This window comes from Mesocricetus auratus, unplaced genomic scaffold, assembly GCF_017639785.1.
Source record: "Mesocricetus auratus isolate SY011 unplaced genomic scaffold, BCM_Maur_2.0 Super-Scaffold_100003, whole genome shotgun sequence".
In the NCBI taxonomy this organism is placed as follows: Eukaryota; Metazoa; Chordata; class Mammalia; order Rodentia; family Cricetidae; genus Mesocricetus; species Mesocricetus auratus.
The window spans coordinates 25,352,375-25,374,188 of NW_024429188.1; the positions used below are offsets into that span (position 1 = coordinate 25,352,375).

The following is a 21,814-nucleotide window of genomic DNA, read 5'->3' on the forward strand; positions in this document are numbered from 1 at the left end:
CTGCAATATCTTTGTGTTAGCTCCTGGTTTTCGACATCATAACACTATCAGGAATTCACTCTGGGAAAAGATACATGCGCTGGGCAGTGATGGTGCATGCCTTTAATTTCTTCACTCAGGAGACAGAGGCAGGCGGATCTCTGTGAATTTGAGGCCAGCCTGGCCTACAAAGCTACACAGAGAAATGCTTTCTCGAATGAAAGGAAGGAAGGAAGGGAGGGAAGGAGGGAAGAGAGAGAGAGAGAGAGAGAGAGAGAGAGAGAGAGAGAGAGAGAGACAGAGAGAGACAGAGAGAGAGAGAGAGAGAGAGAGAGGGAGAGAGAGGAGAGAGAGAATATATACTTGAAATGAAAAATGAATCCAGTCCCTTGCCATCTAGCACAAGACACCAGAACTTTTGAAAAATCACTAATACACCATTCTCAGAGACTGCATATTGAAGGAAAACCTAAAGAAAAACTAAAAATTTAGAGCTCAGAATGGTGGCAGTATGCCTTTAATCCCAGCATGTAGGAGATACGATAATCACAACAAACTCAAGACTGGTCTGGACCACAAAGTCAGACGCTTTATATAAAAATATATATTTTATATATAAATATGTAAAAATTCCAAGTCCCCTCAGAGGGATGCATTACAATAGTTAGGTAGTAGGAAGACTGGTCAAAAGTTCTCACTTAAGGCTGACAGACACAAAGGCTGATCTAGAACATTCCTAGGAGGTGGGTGACAGAGGCCTCTCGGCTACTGTAACCGGATATCACTAACACACGGCGGAAGTGCTGGGCTCTCTCTCAGCGCCATTGCTGTTGCCGCGAAGCCGGGAGCGTCCTGTCAAGCCACGGAGGTACTGGTGTAAATTGGGACTTGTTTATCTGTTAACATGGCTTTATCTAAAGCCAAGGCTTTGTCTTTAAAAGACTGCCAGTGTCTCCTTTGTATGGAATTCCTCATTGAGCCTATAACTCTGCCTTGTACCCACACGGTGTGCAAGTCATGCTTTAAAGTACTTCTCCAAAAATCAGTATTGTCGTGCCCCTTCTGCCGCACCTGGGTCTCTTCATGGGCTCGGAGTCATTCTCATATAAACCATCTTATCAATATGGAACTGTGGAAGACAATTCAAGCTCAGTATCCAGAGATATGTAAACAGAGGGGCCCTGGGGAGGAACTGCCATCATTGGCTTTCGGTGATGATATGCCGGTTCGAGTGCTAAGTAATCCCGGGGAACTGAGGAAAGAATATGAAGAGGAGATGATCAGGTTGGAGGCTGAGTGCAAGGCCACTGAGGAACAACAAAACAGAGCTACTCAGGAATACATAAGGCAGTTATTGGCACAGGACATGGAGGAGGAAAAAATGTGGGCAGAAAAGCTTAAACTGGAAGAACAAAGTCTAAGGGAGGAGGAAGAGGCTAAAAAAGTCAGCATGGCTGAACCAGCAACATCCCCAAGAAAGAAAAAAAGCAAACAAAAACATTGTGACAATGTCCCAAAGTTTTCCCTTCCTCAGTCTTGGCTTCAGTCAGCATCACAGTATGCCACTGTGAAAGATGGCAAGAAAGCATCTGTGACAACTGACAGTGACAGGAAGAGCCCTACAGGAGAAGAAAAGAAAAGTACAGCTACTGTGTCAAGAGGTCCTGAGGTTCCAAACCAAGGTACTACAAATTTATGTTATGCGTATGATGTGAAAGTGGGCACTTTGGAAAACGAGGCACCAAAACCAAGCTGCTCTAGTCACAACCTTTACGGCCCACCGGAGAACATTAAACCAGAAGAAGCCATAGCTCAGAGTTCTGCTGAAACAGAGACTGGAAGCAGTGTATCAGGTGTAACAGAGGAAACTGGAAACAGCACAACTGAGGCAAAAGATCACCCTTCCAGCAGTAAGCACACTTCTAAAAGAAAGAATCACGTATCTTCATCTGAAGCAGCCGATGACCCTGGCACTTCTTGTGGAATGACCCCCAAATCTTCTGCAGATGAAGACGAAACACAGCTCTTAATTACCAAAAGGCTGTTAGATTTAGAGAATATGTATTTTGAGAAGCATCAACAAGAAGAACAAGATAGACAATTTGCACTGGAGCTTCAAAGAGTGTTGGATGAAGAAGGAAGGGCAATGAGGAGTGAAAAGTCTGCCTCCGAGCATCCAGACATTTCAGCAAAAGGAGAGAATTCCAAAAAAAAGGCCATATGAAAGGTAAAGTAATATAAAATATTTAAGATTTAAATTAATCACCTTTTTAAAAGATGCAGTGGAAGCATCTAGCTAATGTTAGTGGGGGAAAAGATGACGAACTGCTACAGAGAATGAGAATTATAAACAAAGTTTTCAATGCCAAATAATTTGCAGAAGAGTGTTTTACAAATGTCTTGAGAGGTAAACAAAATAATGCAGGATAGAATGTTTTAGACCCCTAAAACTGCATTTTGAAGTTCTTTCCTATGATAGATAAATGTATCATTAAATATTTAAAATTTTCATTTGATGGGCACACTCTCACTATCTTTGTTGTTTTGCTGTTTTTTTTTGGAACAGGTTCTCTTGAGATCTTCCTGCCAGCCTTCTGAGCACACTATATTTAAAGATGTGTACTACCACATCAACCTGCATTCATCATTAATGGACCTTATGATTACAGAGAAGATAAGTATTTTTCTGTAAAACTCAAGTCATGAGCAAGGGTGCCTAGCCGTCATGTTTTTCATAGTTGTTCTGTTATTAGCAGGGGTGATAATTAAGTTGGATAGTTCTTAGGAATATAAAATGCCTTGGTTTACTCTTGAAGTCTTGTTACACCAACTCATTAATTGCTTGCTACTCAAACAAGCTGGTTAACAGTTTTTTGTTTTGTTTTGTTTTGAATGGAATACAGAGCCAGGTAGAACTCACTGGAGTTTGAGAAAAGCCTGGTCTATATAGTAAGTTCCAGAGAGCTACATAATGAGACCTTGTCTCAGGCAAACCAGACTAAAGAAAACAAAATACTTAAAATGTGATAGAAGGGCTAGAGATATAAATTAGTATAGGTATAAGTTAGTAGGAAAGTGCCCTGAGTTTAGTCACTGGTTTGGAAAGAAACAGAAAAAAATAAAAGAATAGGAAGATAGGAATTTACTCCAAGACAGTAATAGCAAAATACTTTATGGTAAGGAACCTGAAATAGTTACATTTATTTCCACATAGTATTCCTTCTGTTGATACTAATTTATATATATATTAGAGAGAGAGAGAGAAATTGTAAGGTACGTAGGGGCTGGGTTTAGTGGCACATGCCTCTAAGTACCTGGGAGACTGAGACAGGGACTCACAAGTCAAGGCCAATCCGGGCTCTATGGCAAGACCCTGTCTCAAAAAAGTTTTAAAAACTAGGAGTTGGGAATTTAGTTCAGAAGTAGCACACTTGACTATAAAGCATTTAGACCCTGGGTTTGGTTCCTAGTGCCAAAACATAGAAAAAATAAATGTGGTAGTTGGTTTTGAGCTAGTGAAGTATACCTCTAAGTGTTTCCAGAGAGGATTAGGATGTGGGAGAGTGACTGAAGGAAAAGACCTGACTAAATGGACTAGGATCCCAGATGGAAAAAGTTGAAGAAGCCAGAAGACACTAGATTCCAGCATCCACCTGTCAACATGAATCTGACAATAGCAACTCTCCAGCGAACATCTAGATCTTCAGCACCAGATGGGAACTGCTAGAGGCTTCCAGAGGACACCATTCTGTCTACTGGTTGTGTTTAATTAATATGAACATTTAGCAGACAGTTCTAACTTTTCTAAGAGTCATTTATCCTTTTTTCCTTTGATATATAACATTTTAATAAATTGTAATTAACTTACAAACATTGTAGGTTTCCTCATATTTTCATAGTTTTGGTTTACCCCACTCTTACCCTCTTCTCTCCTCACATCCCTGACCCCTACCCCATTCCCTCCTCTCCTTCATCTCCCTAGTCTTTCCCCGCAAACGTGCCACACACACACACACACACACACACACACACACACACACACACACACACACACCCTCAATATTCCCCCTTCCACTTTCATATCAGGTGGTGTTCTAGTGCCCCCCTCACCTTAAAAGCTTCATTTCCTTCCCTCTAATGGGCCCCTTTCTAGTTTCCAGGACACTATACACACCTACTCTGTCCCAAATTCACATACAAAAAACTTAGAAACTAGAATTCATATATGCAGTGTTTGTCTTTTATGCCCTATGGCCAATCTACCTTACAGTTGTCAGTTCTTATGTCAATGTGTCATTCTCCAAATTTTGTAAAGAGATTGTTAATGTTTCTATACTTAATGTTATCTATATCAATTTTGTTGTATACACACACACATACACACATATATATATATAATTGTAAATATAGTAAAATATACATACCCAGTATTATATATAGCACAGCTGGGGAACATACCCAGGACCCTGCAGGTACTGGGCAGGCACTCCACCACTAAACTATACTGCCAGTCCTTTGGTGCCAATTTCAATTTTAATTTGTCTTTTCTCATTTAAAAAAGTGTCCTTTGAGCAATGATTGTGATGATAATGTAGCATTAATTGGAAGCTAACAAAATTTGCCTAAAACAAAAATAAGTATCTTCTTATTATGTCAGTATGGTTTCTAAGAGCAGTATTTCAGGGTAGACATTTTTGGAGCTCCTCAAAATAAAACTTCTGTAATTAAATCTTCTTAGACCAGATCATAACTAAAATTTTTAAAGGGCTTACTTTGATATATTTAGGATTTATATATTTGTCTGTGAAGATGTCCCCATGACTGAAGTTCATTTTAGGATATATTTTTCTCTATTAGTCTTGTTCTTTCTACCATATGTGAATTTGTTAGGCTAATAAAGAGATCAGTGTAAATTATTATAATGCACTGATAACTTTGTCACTTTGGTAGAATGTAAAAATGCTTGATTTTTCAGTGAATACTAAAGCTGTGCAGATGTTAAGAATATGAATATTAAAGGAATAAAAATAAAATTAATAAAAATAAAATTATTCTCATCTATCTTTTTTCTTTGAGACAGGGTTTCATCCCAGACTTTCCTCCAACTTACTATGTAGTTGAGGATGACTTCATCATCTTCATCATCTTTATTATTGAGACTATATAGCTCTAGCTGTTCTACAGCTCACCTTGTAGACCAGGCTGGCCTCAAACTCAGTGATCCACCTGCCTCTGCCTCCTGAGTGCTGGTATTAAAGGCATGCATCACAATGCTGAGGTTGACTTTAAACTTTATCCTCCTGACTACATCTGGGTTGGGGGAATTACATGTATGCAGCGCCACACCCAATTTATATGGTTCTGGGAATGAATCCAGGGCTTAATGCATGATAGACAATAATCTCTGTAGTAGAATACATGCAAGTCCCTGGGTTTAATCTATGATACTAAAAAAAGAATGGGTGAAGGGAAAAGAATTAAGAGGTGAGGAGAAGGGTGAGGAATTGGGAATGAGGGAAGGCAAGAAGAAAATGGAACGCTTCCCTTTGAGTTCCCAGTGGGTGTGAAACCTCCTGCTATATTCCTTGAATGTATGCTTACATCTCAAGAGTACCCTACACTCAAACTGCCAGCAGGCCACTTCTGAACTGCTAGACCTTGAGCAAGGCACTTACCCTGCATGTACTTCAGTTTCCTGAGTGGCTAACCCTATGGGGAGTTACAGATTCTGCCTCACCACGACACTTGAAAGAAATATGATCTCATACAGCTCATAAGCCTGACTAGCATTCAGTTGCTCCAGACGCATAAACAGTTACTATTTTTAAACTAGATGTACCCTGCCCAGCTTGTAGCATGGGATATCTACTAAATGTAAGAAGGAACAAATGGTTCTGAGTTTCTTCATGTATCTTATCCCTGGAGACTTCTTTATGATATTTTCTGATTTAAACCTTTCCATAAATCTTTGCAGATGCCACAGACTTTCATGGATTCCTTTCCATCTACCTTCTATCAGCAATACAAATCTTGGGGAGGAAAACATAAAACAATTACAGAAGCCAGACGGTGGTGGCACACACTTTAATCCCAGCACTCAGGAAACAGAGGCAGGTGGATCTCTGTGAGTTTGAGGCTAGTCTGGTCTACAGAGTGAGTTCCAGAACAGGAAGGGCTAGAGAAACCCTGTCTGAAATAAAACAATAAACTATCATATAGAATTGATGGGAATTTAGACAATATACTGGAGCTAGTCAGGATTAAAAACTGTCACTTAAAAGAACTGTATAGTTGTAATTTTTAGCAGACAGGGCTCAGAAGTAACATGGTAGGCTCTCAATTCACATCATTGTAAAGGGATTTATTGTTTAATCATTCTTTCACCCCTAAGCCTCATCCAGCCACTCATTCTACTTTTTTGATCATTCTAAAGGCTAAATACAGTCCCCTTTATGGAGGATGAAAAGCAATGTGAACATCAACACTTTTCAGCATGACTTTATTAGGCACTATGCCTCTATGCAGGGAGTACTGGTTTGCAACAAGTGAGATTTTCCTAGGGCTCCACAGGGTAGTCCTTTTTCAAGGTCACTGGGGCACTCATGGAGTTGAAATGCCGATGTCCATCTAAATACAACATGGACTCTGAAACACAAGAAAGACACCTCTGGAGAAATTTGCAGCACCCTGGACAATCATACAGACGAATGCCTACTTTGGAATACTAGGACGGCACTGCATGTGCAAAGCCAGCAACAGGAATGCACTTTGGACCTGGGACTATACAATGATCCTGAGAGAACAGACTGTGACCACATCCGTTTTATTAGCTGCTCTACTCTTTCATTATCAGTGGCTGTCTGCAGTTCACACCAGCTCCGTGCACAACAGCTGTGCAAATCAGCAACAGCCACTCCTGGGGCCCAAAAGGCATCTTTGGCTTTCAGGGCTACAGAACTTCAAAACCCAAATATCCCAAAGACATGTTCCAGGGCTAACAGGCTTGGAGACACTGCTGAGGATAATGCAAAAGAAGAGGGGTGGAAATATAATTCAGTGGTAGAGCACATGTCTAGCTCATGTGAATCCCTGGGTTTGGGGATAATTTAAAAGATGAGGGCTCGGAATATAGCTCAGTGGCAGAGTACCTGCCTAACATATGAAGAGCCCTGGGTTCCATCCCCTGGCATGGAAAAAAAATGAATTATTTTTCTTGAGAATTTCTTTCTTTCATTAGGAAGAAGCAATCATCACAACTTACCTCCGTATGTTTTGGGGAACACCAAGGGTACTTCTCTTTCTGACATGAATGTAAAATGGAAGACATTGGTGGTCATATGCTCGTTAGTCTCAAGAGAGGCCACTTCACTATGTACTCTGACTTGAATGTAATTGTTCTGAGTATAGCACACCTAATGGATTATAGACATAAGACTTAATCAGTTGCTTTGGGAGAGATGAAAGAAGCCAGTAATAAACACAGACGGTAAAAATTTCTTTTCTAAACCCAAATGACAAAAACAAATAGTTTTCACCTTTCATGACACACCTACCTGTGAAGAAAGAAAAAGCAATGAGCCAACTTCGACGGGTTTTTGAAACATGATATCATCTACTGTTACCACAAATGGCCGGGATCCACTAATGGAGAAAGCCCAAAATTGGAGTGAACTGAAAAATTCAAGTCTAAAATGTTTCTCTTAGCAATTAATTCACTGATGCAAAATAACAATGGTCAAAAAAGAAATGTAAAGGAAAGGGAAAATTAAAATTCATCTACTATGACGGTGATATTCATTAAAGCAAAGCTCTGGCACTGGATATGCTCTAAATATACTGTATTCGTGTATGGCATTACCTAGGAATATATAATAAAAGTTTTCATTAAAAAAACACATTGTCTGAGACGTATGACTTTGCTTTTAGAATGTTCGCCCATTAATTAAAGACCTCCTGAAAGATTACAACAATAAAAAAGGGAAAAGAAATAGTGATTTGGGACCTATATGGTCACAGTGTCATCTCAAATTTACACACACACACACACACACACATACAAAGTGAGCATGCACACTCATAGTTCTTATAAAAAGTATAATCATAAGGTGTAGTTCAGAGTGGTTTAAAACGTTTCAGTGGAATAAAATAAATTGCTTCTCAGAAGTTAACTTAAGTTAAACTCACCCAAAGCTACAAGCAGTAGCCCATGCAAGTTCATATGCTTTCCTCATAAGAAAACCACCAAATATTCGATTGAAAATGTTCCGCTCCTAAAAAAAATAAATTAGTATTAATAAACAAAAGTTTGTGACTACCCTTATATAGAGAACAAAGAAATTAACAATGCCACAGGAAAGGTCCATTTAAAGCTGTACCAAATTTTAGACAATTATGAAATGAATGCAATTCAGTACATTCAGAAAACTGCTCACAAAGTACCTGAGGATGACAAATATCCAAGCTCTTGAGTTTTGTATTCTCCATCCACACTGAGTTAGGAGGCAAAATTCGACTGTGAAAACTTATAGTCCTGTGCAAGTGGAGATGAATTAAACCCAGTTACTGTCATGCGTTCACTGTTAAGAGGAAACAGGTTAGAAACACTTTCCCACTCAAGTGTGGCTCTGGAGAAGACCCTGGACTTGAATACTTTCTCAACTTGCAGTCTCCCCAGTCTTGACTTACTTTGGATCCAGTGTGCTTAGAAACATCTCATGTATGGTATTCCTCTCCTCAGAACTGGGAGCCATTTTCAGTAATGAAGCGGAGGTAAAAGCAATCCTTCGTCCCTTGTTCACTGGAGTATGCACGAAAGAGGAAGTATGATCAGGAGAGTCACCCCACAGCAGCTAGGGTGCTTTGTAGCACACAAAGTATGTCTAAGTTTCAAAACCCACCAGAATTGTATTCTATTCTTTCTTTCTTTCTATGTATCTATCTATCTATCTATGTATCTATCTATCTATGTATCTATCTATGTATCTATCTATCTATCTATGTATCTATCTATGTATCTATCTATGTGTCTATCTATGTATCTATCTATGTATCTATGTATCTATCTATGTATCTATCTATCTATCTATGTATCTATCTATGTATCTATCTATGTGTCTATCTATGTATCTATCTATCTATCTATGTATCTATCTATGTGTCTATCTATGTATCTATCTATGTATCTATGTATCTATCTATGTATCTATCTATGTATCTATCTATGTATCTATGTATCTATCTATGTATGTATGTATGTATGTATGTATGTATGTATCTATCTATCTATCTATCTATCTATCTATCTATCTATCTATCTATCTTTTTTCCCAAGAGAAGGCTGCAGAGACTGCATAAAAATTTGCAGAAATGGATCAAGTCAGTGATGAAGCACTTTCCTCACATGTACAAGGCCCTGGGTTCCAACCCAAAACCACAAAAGAAATCTTTCCCTATCCAGCGAATATTTTCTTTTATTGTTTAAGAATTTTGGTTTTTTGCTTTTTTTTATCTTTGTTTTTAGAGATAAGGTTTCTTTGTGTAACAGCCTTGGCTATCCTGAAACTCACTCTGTAGACAAGGCTGGCCTCAAACTCACAGAGATCCATCTGCTCCTGCATCCTGACTTCTGGGATTAAAGGAATGTGCCACCATTGCCCAGCTAAAGATTTTTTAATAATAATGTGATTTTTTAAATTTTATGTGCATTGGTGTTTTTGCCTGCATGTATGTCTGTACGAGAGTGTCAGTTCCCCTGGAACTGGAATTACATTATATTTTTTGTTATATAAAACTTCCTGATATGAGTAAGACATCTGACTGTTATAAGGGAGCCATATAATCTTTGATATTCCCTTCCACAGTAAAATTAATGTGCTTTAAATTTTTATTTTACTTTAAATACGTTAACATACATTCTCCTTGTTTAAAGAGCTCTTCTTCTTCTGCATTTTCAGGGATGAGTGGATTTACAAATGCCGGTCTAAAGAAAAGAGAAAAATTTAGTTTAATATGTGGGCTTGATAGGTCACCTCTGTAATCCCAATGTTAGGTATGTTGAGACAGGAGGCTGTCAAGCTTAAGGCCAACCTACTTTTAAAAAAGCATATGCTATTTATGTTATCATCTAATAAGAAACTAAGATGAACAACTGCCTACCATTTTAAAAGTCTTCATTAGGGTTATATTTCAATGATGGATCCTGGACTGGCATATGTAAGGCCCTGAGAGCCAGGACTGCCAACATGAGAAGGTCGTATTTTGTCATTTGTTTTAGGTAATGCTTACATATAGTCTCATACATGGACACTGGAACAATTAAGAAAGCCTTCTCCTTCTAGACCGAACTATGTACGAGAAAGTTCACATTATAAAAGGGATACAGAAGTCAGGCATGGTGGCACATGCCTATAATCCTAGCACATGGGAGATAGAGGGAGGAAGGAAGATTAGGAGTCTAAGATCATCATCATAATGAGTTCGAGGCCAGCTTGACTTCCATAAGGCCCTGTCTCACAAAAAGAAAAGGAAAAAAAAACAGGATACAGGTACTTGCCACAAAGTTAACCTGATTCTACTCATTACAACACAAATATGAGTTTACAATGTTCTGCAAGACAACTTACTTGGACTCTACAAAATTCTCAATGTCTTCAAAGATAGAAGAGGTACTTCTGATAAGCAAACATGATAACCAAGTGAAATGCAGGACCCTTTAGTGCAGCAGTTCTCAACCTGTGGGTCTTGACCCCACAGGGGTCTCATATCAGAGAGCCTGCATATCAGATATTTGCATTATTACCCATAACAGTAGCAAAACCATAGTTATGAAGTAGCAAAAAAATAATTGTATGGTTGGGGATCACCACAACTGTATTAAAGGGTCTCAGCATTAGGAAGAATGAGAACCACTGCTTTAGTAGATCCTGAATCTGGGCTGGGGTTTCACAAGGATATTTTAGGGACCTTTGGCGAAATTCAAATACGGATCATATATTAGATAATATAACTGCTTTGCTATTAAATAAGTTGGGAACTTTGCGATATAAAGGCAGTGAGAATTACTTTGTTCTGAAGAGACATATACTAAATTACTGAGAGTTGAAGTCAACAGAAATGCACATTTAAATGACCCATGTGTATAATTTCAGAGGGTAAGGAAGGAAGATAAATGTAGTACCATGCTGACTGGGGAATTTAGGTAAAATGCATATAAGGATTCACTGCATCATTCAACATTTTTAAAAACAAAGAATAAAACAAATAACAGCTATAATTAATCAACATAAATTACAAATAAAACAAAAAATGAAAATTTTTCACAATAAAAAAAATGAATTCCTCATAATTAAAAATTAAGGAAAAAAGCCGGGCGTTGGTGGCACACGCCTTTAATCCCAGCACTTGGGAGGCAGAGGCAGGCGGATCTCTGTGAGTTCGAGGCCAGCCTGGTCTACAAGAGTTAGTTCCAGGACAGCCTCCAAAGCCACAGAGAAACCCTGTCTCGAAAAACCAAAAAAAAAAAAAATTAAGGAAAAAAGAGTTGTTCACTGTAGTAAAAGAATCCAACATATGCACCATTTGTGAATATTAGATTTCAAACCAAAACATAAATTTATATATAATATATACATATATACGACATGAAGTTAGAAATGAGACTATCTGGGAAAATGTAGAGAAAGGATTGAGAAGAAAATAGATTGCTGAAGTCAATATGAAGTCTATAGTACATTTGTACAAAATTATCTTTATGAAATTCATCACTATTTATAGTGAATGTATTCTGCAATGGTTAGTGTTGTCACTTTGACCGAATTTGGTCTCACATGGAAGACAGGCCCCTGCATAGACACATGAAGAATTATCTAAATTATGTTAGTGTCTAGGTATGCCTATGGAGGATTACACTAATGGAGGTGGGAAGAGCAGCCCACTATAGGTGGCACTGTTCCCTGTCTGGGATCCCAGATTACAGAAAGTAGAAAAAGTAAACTGCACACTAGCATTCATTCACTGTTATGTCTCCTGATTATGGATGCAATGTAACCAGTTGCTTTAATCTCCCGCTGCCTTTATTTCCCTACTATGATGGACTGTACTCTTTTGACCTGTGAGCCACAAGAAACCCTCTCTCCCCTAAATTCTTTTGTCAGGGCACTTTACCGTAGCAACAGGAAAAGTAACTAAGATATTGTGCAATACAGACACACACACACACACACACACACATACACACACTGTATAGGATCAGCAACGTCGCTTAGTTTGTAAAGGAACTTGCTGACAAGTGTGATGACTGAGTTTTAGTCCCCAGACACACACGGTGGAAGAAGAGAACTGACTGTATTCTCACTTCCATATATGTGCCACGTCATGTGCATATACATTTCAATAAATAAAAAATTTTTTAAATATTTTATTTATTTATTGTGTATACAGTCTTCTGTCTGCATGCCAGTGGAGGGCACCGGATCTCATTCAAGGTGCTCGTGTGCCACCATGTGGTTGCCGGGAATTGAACTCAGGACCTCTGGAAGAACAGTCAGTGCTCTTAACTGCTGAGCCATCTCTCCAGCCCCAATAAATAAAATTTTAAAATGCTTTAAAACAGTGGTTCTCAAACCTCCTAATGTTGTGACCATTTAATATAGTTCCCCATATTGTGGTGACCCCCCAACCATAAATGTGTTTTGTTGCTTCTTTATAACTGCAAATTTACTACTGTTATGAACCATAAATACCTCATATGCAATCCCCAAAGGTGGTCACAACCCTCATGTTGAGAACCACTGTTTTGAAGAAACAAGAGAACTGAAATGGGAAACTTGGGAAGCTGAAATGCATCTGCTGGAAGAGAAACTGCAAACAATACCCTCAGTGTTTGCAAATGAGACTCTGGCCAGCCACTGGTCACAGAAGGTCAGCTGGAGCTAACAGGAACACACAGGTATTAAGGCACTTTTTCTTTTTCTTTAGAAGGGGTCTCATTTACCCCAAGCTGGACATAAACTAACAATCTGCCTGTCTCAACCTTCCAAGTGCTAAAATTACAAAAAGCATGTGCCACTACCCCTAGCTTAAGGGAGTTTTTAACCTTAACTTGGTGTTCCAAACAAGCTTTCTATACAACAGGAAAAAAAATTTCATGACTGACTCCCACATTGTATTTCTAATACATATGTAATTGGGTCACCAGGTTGTCCTGAGCAAATAGTAATAGAGCAACAATCCCCATACCCAACTAAACAGCCCTCAGTTTGCAAGTCTTGGGCAAGTAACCGTTTCTGTAAACCAAGTACTCAATTTGAGAGTAAAAACCCTAAGGCCTGTATAGTTAAATTTCACACCAAAATGTCCATTTAAACTCCTGAGGTTTTTTTGTTTGTTTAACATAAATGCTTGCTCTATATACCGAGGCATAGAAAAAAGTGACAAAATATTATCAATATACTTCCAGTGCCTACATATTTGAAGTCAAATATCAGTTCCCACCAAAAGGAGTCCCAACTTTAGATAAATGGTTAACTCCAGGGCTTCAGAAGGAAGGGTATTAAGATGAGGGAGAGAGTACGGGGAGAAATGACTGGAATTGTGGGGCATTTGTGGGGAGGGGGAACTATGTAGAAACCTAGTGAATTGAAAATTTCCTGGAATCCATAAGGGTGACCCTACTGAAGTCCCTTAGTAATGGGGGATACAGATCTCAAACCATCTATCTTCCTTAGCCAGGTAAGGCTTCTAGCAGTGGGACTGAACCATCAACCCAGCCACAAAATCTTTGACCTATAATCTGTTCTGCCTATAATATGTGCTGAGGAGGTAATGGTGGTGCAGAACTTGTGGGATGGCCCACCATTGACAGGTCCCACTTGAGGCCCACTTCATAAGAGGCAGCCCATGCCTGACATTGCATGGATGGCCAGGAATCAGAGGCTGGATAGCCCAAGATCTAGGATAGAACTAAACACAACTAGCCAAAATAAGTCAATGAAATGATTCCTAACGGTATTCTGCTATACTCATAGATCAGTGCCTAGCTCAACTGTCATCAGAGCAACAGTATGCAGCAACTGATTGGGGCAAATGCAGAAACCCACAGCATAACATTAGGTAAAACTTAGAGAATCCTGCAGAAGAGGGTAAGGAAGGATTCCAAGAGCCAGAGGGATCAAGACACCATGAGACCACAGCTCATAGCAGCTCACAAAGACTGAAGTAAGAAACATGGACTCTGTATGGGTCTGAGCTAGGTCCTCTACAAATATGTTATGGTTGTGTAGCTTGGTGTTCTTGTGTGACTCCTAAAAATTGGAGTGGTGGAGCATCTCTGACTCCTGACTCTTTTGCCTGCACTCAGGACCCTTTTGCCAAGTCCAGCTGTGATTTGAAGGTCTGTGTCCAGTTTTATTGTATCCTATTAGGCCATGTTTGGTGGATATCCCTGGGAGGCCTGCTCTTCACTGGAAGGGAAACAGAGGAATGGGAAGTCTTGGGGAGAGGAGAGGTGGGAGAAGGGACTTGGAGAAGTGAAGGGAGTAGAAACTGCAGTCAGGATGAAATGTATGAGAGAATAAACGGGAAAAGGTGGGCCTAAACCATCTTGTCATACCAGAGGGCAGGAAGGTATAAAGGACTAATGCAGTAGAAAAGCGCTCCTCTTAGCCCTACAAAAAGAAGATTCTTCGCGTAGTGGCCAAAGGTTAATGGAGACCCATTACCACTCAAAGTGCAGAGAATAAGGGATGGCTGAGTGTTCATCACTAAATGATGTGTCTCTATCAGTCACTGCAGGCTCAGGGTACTATGGAAATTCGTTAGCTTTCTCTGCAGTGTTATATAGTTTTGAAAATTTTCAAATTCAGGAATCATGAAAAAGCAGCAATTACCCTTTGTTTTCAGAATCCCGAGCCACCATTACAAAGGTTGCATCCAAAACAGGCCAAAATGCATCATCCTTGTGCAGCTAAAGAACAAAGAAAAGAAAAACAAAGTTATAAGGAATGAATTTACTATGAAGACCGACGACAGTTCTGATAGCTCTCATTATTATTATTATTATTATTATTATTATCTTAGGTTATTATACAGTAGAGTCAACACGATCTGTGTGAATATGGTTAAAAATGTCATACCCCTAAGAACTAAAAGTACTCTAGGTTGAGGTATTATCCAATTGTCATACCAATGTCAAAATTAGAACTCACTACTACCTCTTTAAGACTGAAAAAAACTGGCTGGGTGTGGCAGCACATGCCTGTCATCCTAGCAACTTGGGAGGTCAAGGCAGAACATGGCCTGTGAGTCTGCGGCTACCCTGGTGGGTTTCAGGCTACACTGAGTTATGATTATAACCTTGTGTGACTGTGCCCCGCCCCCCCTCTCTATATATATATGAATGACTGAAAAACTTTCCAGGGTGTTCAACAGTCAAAGCTTTGACAGAAAATCCAAACAGAAAAAAAATGCTAAGAGGATAGCTCGTATTTTGACCCATGACTTTCAAGGGCAACCACGGCTCAAAGGAAAACAGAAGCCCTCTAAAAGGGCCTTGCAACTCCAGTTATGATCAGAAAGGTCACAGGGAATCCAGGGGTTAGACTGGAACCAGTGCATATCCTGCAGAATGAAGTGACACTGGACAGGGAAACTATAACTAAAGGGTGGAAGAACTGGTAAAATTAAACTGGACTAAACAGACACAAGGACTCTGAGTACTATGCCAGTTTTCAGGATCTATTCAAATGGATACCATTAAACATACTGTTAAAGGAAAAAATAAGGCAACGCATTCCAGTAGTCTCTGGTCAAGTCTGTGGTATTTTAATAAGCCATAAAAAGTCCAGATTCTCTATCCTACTAGCTCTTCAACTCTTATTATATTACCATTATTTTCATAAACATACAAGTAATGGCTACTTCTGTGTCTGATGAATGCTCCAGGCCCTCCTGTCTTGATCCTAAAACTTCCTCCAGTTTTTCCCTATTTATTCTTTATTTAATTCCTTTCAAATAAATTTGTTTAAGATCCCAGCCTCAGTTTCCTCTCTCTCCTTCCCTCCCAGTCCCCCCATCCCCACTCTATTTCCACCCCCAATCCACTCCTCTTCCATTTCTGTTTAGGAAAGGGAAGGTCTTCTATGAGTATCAACAAAGCATAGCATACCAAGTTGCAGTAAGACTAACTTCTCCATGTACAAAGGCTGGGCAAGGTGACCCAGCATAAGGAGCAGCGTCCCAAAAAGCCAGTAAAAGAGTCAGAGACAGCCCCTGTTCCTGCTATTAGGAGTCCCACAAGAGGACCAAGCAACACAACTGTAATGTATAGGCAAGAGTGCCTATCTCAAACAACAGAGAAAATTACGATGTTCAACATCCTAAAACTTTCTTATTGGCTATGTTAATTATTTCCTGTATACCTCTTCAGAAAGTATGTGGGACACACCCAAAACATCCAGTTAAAGTAGAGAACTCAACCTCATAAATTAAAAAAAATAGCCTGTTATAATTATATTTTTAAAAAGCAAAAGATAAATGGTCTGAGATTAAGATATTCATGTAATTACATCAAAACCCAAAGAGAAAAGAGAGTTAGAAAACTTGTTGTTTTCAGGGAAACTAAAAGGATTCCATAAAGGCTACTAGGATCCCTTAATGGCCTTAATGGCTACTAGACTAGTAGGAGAATCCATTAACGCTCAACAAAAATTAAAGAGGTCATTGTGGGACATGAAAATTGAAAGCTGGGCAGTGGTGATGCACAGATTTAATCCTAGTACTTGGGAGGCAGAGGCAAGGGTATGTCTGTGAGTTCAAGGCCAGCCTGCTCTACAGAGCAAGTTCCAGGACAGCCAGGGCTACACAGAAAAACCCTATCTTGAAAAACCAAAAGAAAAAACAAGAAATGAAAAAGAAACTACTAAGGGTGGGAAGGAACAAAAGAAGGCAATAATGCAGAAGAAGGAGGCAGTGGGAGGACAACAAAAACAATTCTGATTGAAAATGGGGCTGGCAAGATAGCTCAGCAGGTAAGACCTCTCTATAAACAGAGAAATTACTTATGCAAAAATGCCTTCCCTCTGAAGGGAAGTGTCTTCAGTTCAGTAACTGCACCCATTTCAGGACTAAAGCTGCTTACATTTTCCAGGTTTCTCCTCAAACAACTAGAGAAAGTCATTCAGACAGCTCAGATAATTCTTAGACAAAAATTCCAGTTTTTAATTTGAGGGCTACATATGTATAGTCTAGGTAAATAAATGCTCATTAAAGTGGTTCATGAGTCTTGTCACCTGGACAAGGATGCTTTTGATAAATTTCTTTTGTTTTGTATTTGGAGACACGGTCCCATGTAGCCCAGGCTGGCTTTCTGAACTTGCTATGTAGCCAATGGTGATCTTGAGCGCATGATCCTCATGCCTTGGCCTCCCAGGGCTAGGATCACAGGCAGGTATCAACACCCTCAGCTATTTAATAAATGAATTTAAAAATCAGAGACCGCCCTTAAGGCAACATCTGTATCACCCTGTCCAAGGTTCAGGGAACATCATGGAAGACAAGATGAAAAAAATTAAGAGTCAGAAGATGGAAAGGAAGACTTTGGAATTCTATCCTCTGGCCATGGCATGGCTGCCATTTCCACGAACTCAAAGAGGAGCTGGTGACTACACAAGAGTGTACGTATCAATATTCCACCATGAACAAGGGAGGGTCTCATGAAGCTTCACCTCTCCATAAGGGGCTACTGGCCATTAATGTTTGCTGTGGAAGGGGTAGTCATATGTCTCCACGGCATAGCCATTGTCTAAGTTGTTCATTTTCCAGTGAATAACGCTCCACCCATGCTTCCGCATGTAACCTTAATTAAACCCAGTGGGTAACCAAAACTCACATGAAAGGAGGGGGACCAGTTCAGATGATCTGCGGACCTGGGATTCATAGTTCCTAGTTTTGGAACTATTATTATTATTATTATTATTATTACTTGTGTGCACCATTACCTGTGCTCCATCAGGTAAATCCTTTTACTAACTATCATCAAAATTCTTGAAGACATTATATTTTTTTATGAAAATTTAATGTGTGTTGAGGTGGGCTGATACAACTGGCTCTTTATTTCCTGACTCAACTGCCTTGTTTGAACTCTGGTTTCATTAGTTTTCCTAAACCTTCTTTCTGGTCTCTAGTGACCTGTTTTGTTTTGTTTTTCTTTTGGTCTAGGAAAGAAGAAACACTATGGGGAAGGGTCCTCTACCATTAGGCCGCCTTATACAAGGAGAAGTGATTTTCCAGTTCTCTAGTAACAAAAATAAATCATTCTCCCATGAGGCTGATTTTCTCAGGTATTTTGTCAAAATACCAAGAAAAATAACTGGGGCTGAAGAGATTTCTCCATGGTTCAGGGCACTTGCTCTTGCAGCGATATGGTGGCTCAAAAATCATTCATTCATAACTTCAGTTCCAGGAGACTCACCAGGCATGCACATATATGCTCAAAGGCAAAAGCTTCATAAACATTTATACACATGAAGTAAAACAAAAAATCTAAAAAAATAAAAACAGAAGTAGCCAATACAGAAAACTGGTATCAAGAAGAAAGATGGTTGAGACAAACCAGATCATGTTGTTCTTGGGCGTTTGGAAATGGCTTACAGAAAGAACTGACAATGTTTACAGCATCAGACTTGTTTAATGGACCATTCTGGTAAGAGTTCAGCAGACCAGAATGATATTGGAATTGTGGATAGTGAAACTATGCTTATGGAGTTTCACATGGAAATAAGTCTTCTATCAGGACCCAGACTAGAGGCCTTTTATGTTCCATTCTGGCAAAGAATCTGTGTGTGTGTGTGTGTGTGTGTGTGTGTGTGTGTGTGTGTGTGTGTGTGTGTGTGTGTGTCCCCTGTAAATTTAAAAGTAATGAGATAAAGACAAGTGTAATGGCATACACCTTTAATGCCAGAACTCAGGAGGCAGAGGCAGGTGAATCTCTGTGAGTTTGGGAACAGCCTGGTCTACCTAGAGAATTACAGGACAACCAATGAGACACAGAAAAGCAAAACAACAATAAAAATTAATGAGCTCCAGCCCTATATAGGACATCTGTGTCATCACTCAACCCAAGGAACACAGTAGAAGAAAAGGGCAAAACGACTGGAAGAGCCAGAGGGTAGGGAAGAATGTTGTGAAACACTAGACATGCCATAACTGTTGCATTTGTGAACTCACAGCAGCTGTGGTTACCTATACAAGATTGGCTGTCAACACTGCTGATCATCAATGGGGAGGATCTTCCAGCATTTAATAGCCCTGGACATGGGAGGAACCATTATTTTCAGGGGTATAGCCACTAGTATGTTGCCTATGCCCCAGTAAATAACCCCCCATCTATGCTCATACAAGCAACTCTGATGAAACACTGGGTCATAAAGGAAAGGGGCCTTTTGAAAGGAGGTTTAAGAAAAGCAGGAAAATGGGTAAAAGTGATCAAAATGCATTATATGCAGATATAACGTGTACAAAGATGCCACCACAGCTCAGGCACTGGACATGGAGCTACAAAGTTTAATGGTTGCTCTGCTGGGTTTCAGTCTTGCTACTTTCTTGTTCTTCTCTTTTGAAATTTGAAATGGGAATGCTTAGCATGTACCTTTTACAATAGAAGTATTGTTTTTTATTTCACATCAGTTCACAGCTTCAAATTTTTAAAAACTGTTTAATTTTTGTGTGTGTGTGTTTCCATGTGTACCAGAGGCATCAGATCCTCCTGGAGCTCTCTCTCTCTCTCTCTCTCTCTCTCTCTCTCTCTCTCTCTCTCTCTCTCTCTCTCTCTCTCTCTCTCTCGTGTGTGTGTGTGTGTGTGTGTGTGCTGAGGAGGGAGAGTATGTGTGTATAAATGACTGCTGATGCCAGCAGAAACCAGAACCATCGATCTTACATTGTGAGATACCCAGAATGGATTCAGGAAATCAAACCCTGATCCTCTCTAGTAGTAACCACTGTTTACTGCTGAGCCATCTCTCCAACCCCTAAAGTTCCTGAGATGCAACTTTAGAACAGAACTGAAACTGTTAAGTTAGACTAAATGAATTTTGCTTTATGTCATAGCTATGAGCATTAGAGGATCACAGGAGAAATGATAAGAGTTAGAATGTGAAATGCCTCTGACAGACTCATGTGCTTGCTGCTTTAATTAGGACTCATGTCTTTAAACACTTGATCTCCAGCTTGTGGCACTATTTTGGAACATTGTGGAAGCCTTGGGTTGTGGACTTTAGGCAGCAGAATTATTTCACTAGAGTGGGCTCTGAAGATGATCCTCACTTCTGCATCTGGACTGTGCTCTCAGACTTACCTGCTGCCATGAGAAGTACCAATCATGTTCTCGCTGACAAAAATGCTACCATCCTAACATGCATGATGGACTGAAATGCCTCTGAAATGGAGCCAAAATACATCCTCTCTACTTTAAGTTGCTTTTGTCATTGTATTGGTTATTTTTCTGTTGCTGGGACAAAGCATCATGACCAAAGCAACCTACAGAAGGGTTTATTTGGGCTTATGAATCCAAAAGGATTAGAGTACACCATGGAGGAGAGGCGTGGCAACAAGCATGGTGGGTGAATAGTTAGTTGAAGGCTTGAAGCACAAGCAGGAAACAGAGAGCCAGTCTTTACTTCTCACAAAGGCCACCCCCAGTGACATCCTCCAGCAAGGCCACACCTTCTAAAACTATTTAAACAGTGCTACCACACTGGGAACCAAGTATCCCAGTCCTTGGAACTATGGGGGACATTTCTCATTGACAGTAATTGATACTGAGGGTAAACAGGGAGTTAAACATCTCACTATGCACCTGCAAATCTTCAGAACTAAGAAATTTCCTGAATAAAATGCCAAAATGCCCATTCTGAGAAATACTGCAAAATATATAGCAGTCATTTATTTATGTGGCTGTCTCCCTACAATATAGTCAGGTTCCTGTGGACTAACAACATTTTCCTTCACATTTGCGTTGCCAATACTAAGCACAAATACTGGCAGGTAGATATGCAACTAATGTTTCAAAAATTAATGAATGGGGCATTTCATGAGTGGGCCCTTCCTGAATACAAGCTTTAAGAAAAAGGAACTTTGTGTGTCTTGCTCACTGTCATATACCCAAGACAAAAGAGATGCTCAATAATTCTGATGGCCAAATTGACTTCATGAACACACTGGGAAGTGGGTTAGCTGAGTCAAACCCATGTACTGCTGTAGATAAATATATTATCTAGTGGAATAGAAAAGATATTTGTATACCGTTTTGTAGGGCAGAGAGCAGCAGGTGCCAGGAAAGACAGACAGAGTAGGTCTTGAAGAGGGAACAAATGCTCCAAACTGGAAGAGTCAAAGAAGGGGTCGAGCAAGATGTGACCCTAAAGCACAGTGGGAATGTACAGAATCAGAGCACAAGGCATTTCAGGTAAAGCAAAAGGCATTAACAGACACTTGCTTGCTAAATATTAACATTGTGATTTACTACAATTAACAGTTCCTAGTGTCACACACTAGGAATGCAGAGATATGTAGCTTCCTCCTTACAGACTACTCAACGAGCATCAGTGAGCACCAAGAAGGTATACGGGGCTGGGATGTGGCTCATTGGTACAGCACTTGTCTGTTATACGCAAGGCCCTGGATTCAAAACTCAGCATTGAAAGAAAAAAAAAAAGAAGACACATAAATGGTAAATTAAAGGGAATACAGTTGGAAAAGTAGATTACATCTAGTTTATAAAGCACCCTGGGCACCACCTAATAAAAGGAATATGCATTCCAACTCAATGGTCACTGAAGGATTT

General features: G+C 39.7%; 2 protein-coding genes across 7 annotated transcripts in view; one reads left to right on the forward strand and one right to left on the reverse strand.

The window, feature by feature from the left end:
- Positions 1-883: 883 nt before the first annotated feature.
- LOC121139929 (E3 ubiquitin-protein ligase RNF168-like) lies at positions 884-2,203 on the forward strand. The gene has a single exon (XM_040743948.1). It carries the CDS (start codon positions 884-886, stop codon positions 2,201-2,203), a length of 1,320 nt encoding a protein of 439 aa, XP_040599882.1.
- A 4,258-nt stretch (positions 2,204-6,461) lies between these two features.
- The window catches only part of Acot9 (acyl-CoA thioesterase 9), a 66,899-nt gene continuing 51,546 nt past the window's right edge, over positions 6,462-21,814 (reverse strand). For 4 of the 6 annotated variants that reach the window (XM_040744156.1, XM_040744155.1, XM_040744154.1 and 1 more), the window contains 8 exons: positions 14,865-14,941; positions 9,891-9,958; positions 8,665-8,776; positions 8,419-8,509; positions 8,164-8,249; positions 7,533-7,650; positions 7,241-7,391; positions 6,462-6,624 (listed from right to left, as the gene is read on the reverse strand). In XM_040744156.1, the coding sequence (XP_040600090.1) occupies positions 6,536-6,624; positions 7,241-7,391; positions 7,533-7,650; positions 8,164-8,249; positions 8,419-8,509; positions 8,665-8,776; positions 9,891-9,958; positions 14,865-14,941 (792 nt within the window). In that variant the 3' untranslated portion in view covers positions 6,462-6,535. The remainder of the gene's footprint in view (positions 6,625-7,240; positions 7,392-7,532; positions 7,651-8,163; positions 8,250-8,418; positions 8,510-8,664; positions 8,777-9,890; positions 9,959-14,864; positions 14,942-21,814) is intronic. The other 2 variants (XM_005077975.4, XM_005077974.4) reach the window with 1 other exon arrangement.

Bases quoted from the DNA above. Each gene is read 5' to 3' on its own strand.
- LOC121139929 (XM_040743948.1), top strand. From the start codon at position 884: ATGGCTTTATCTAAAGCCAAGGCTTTGTCTTTAAAAGACTGCCAGTGT.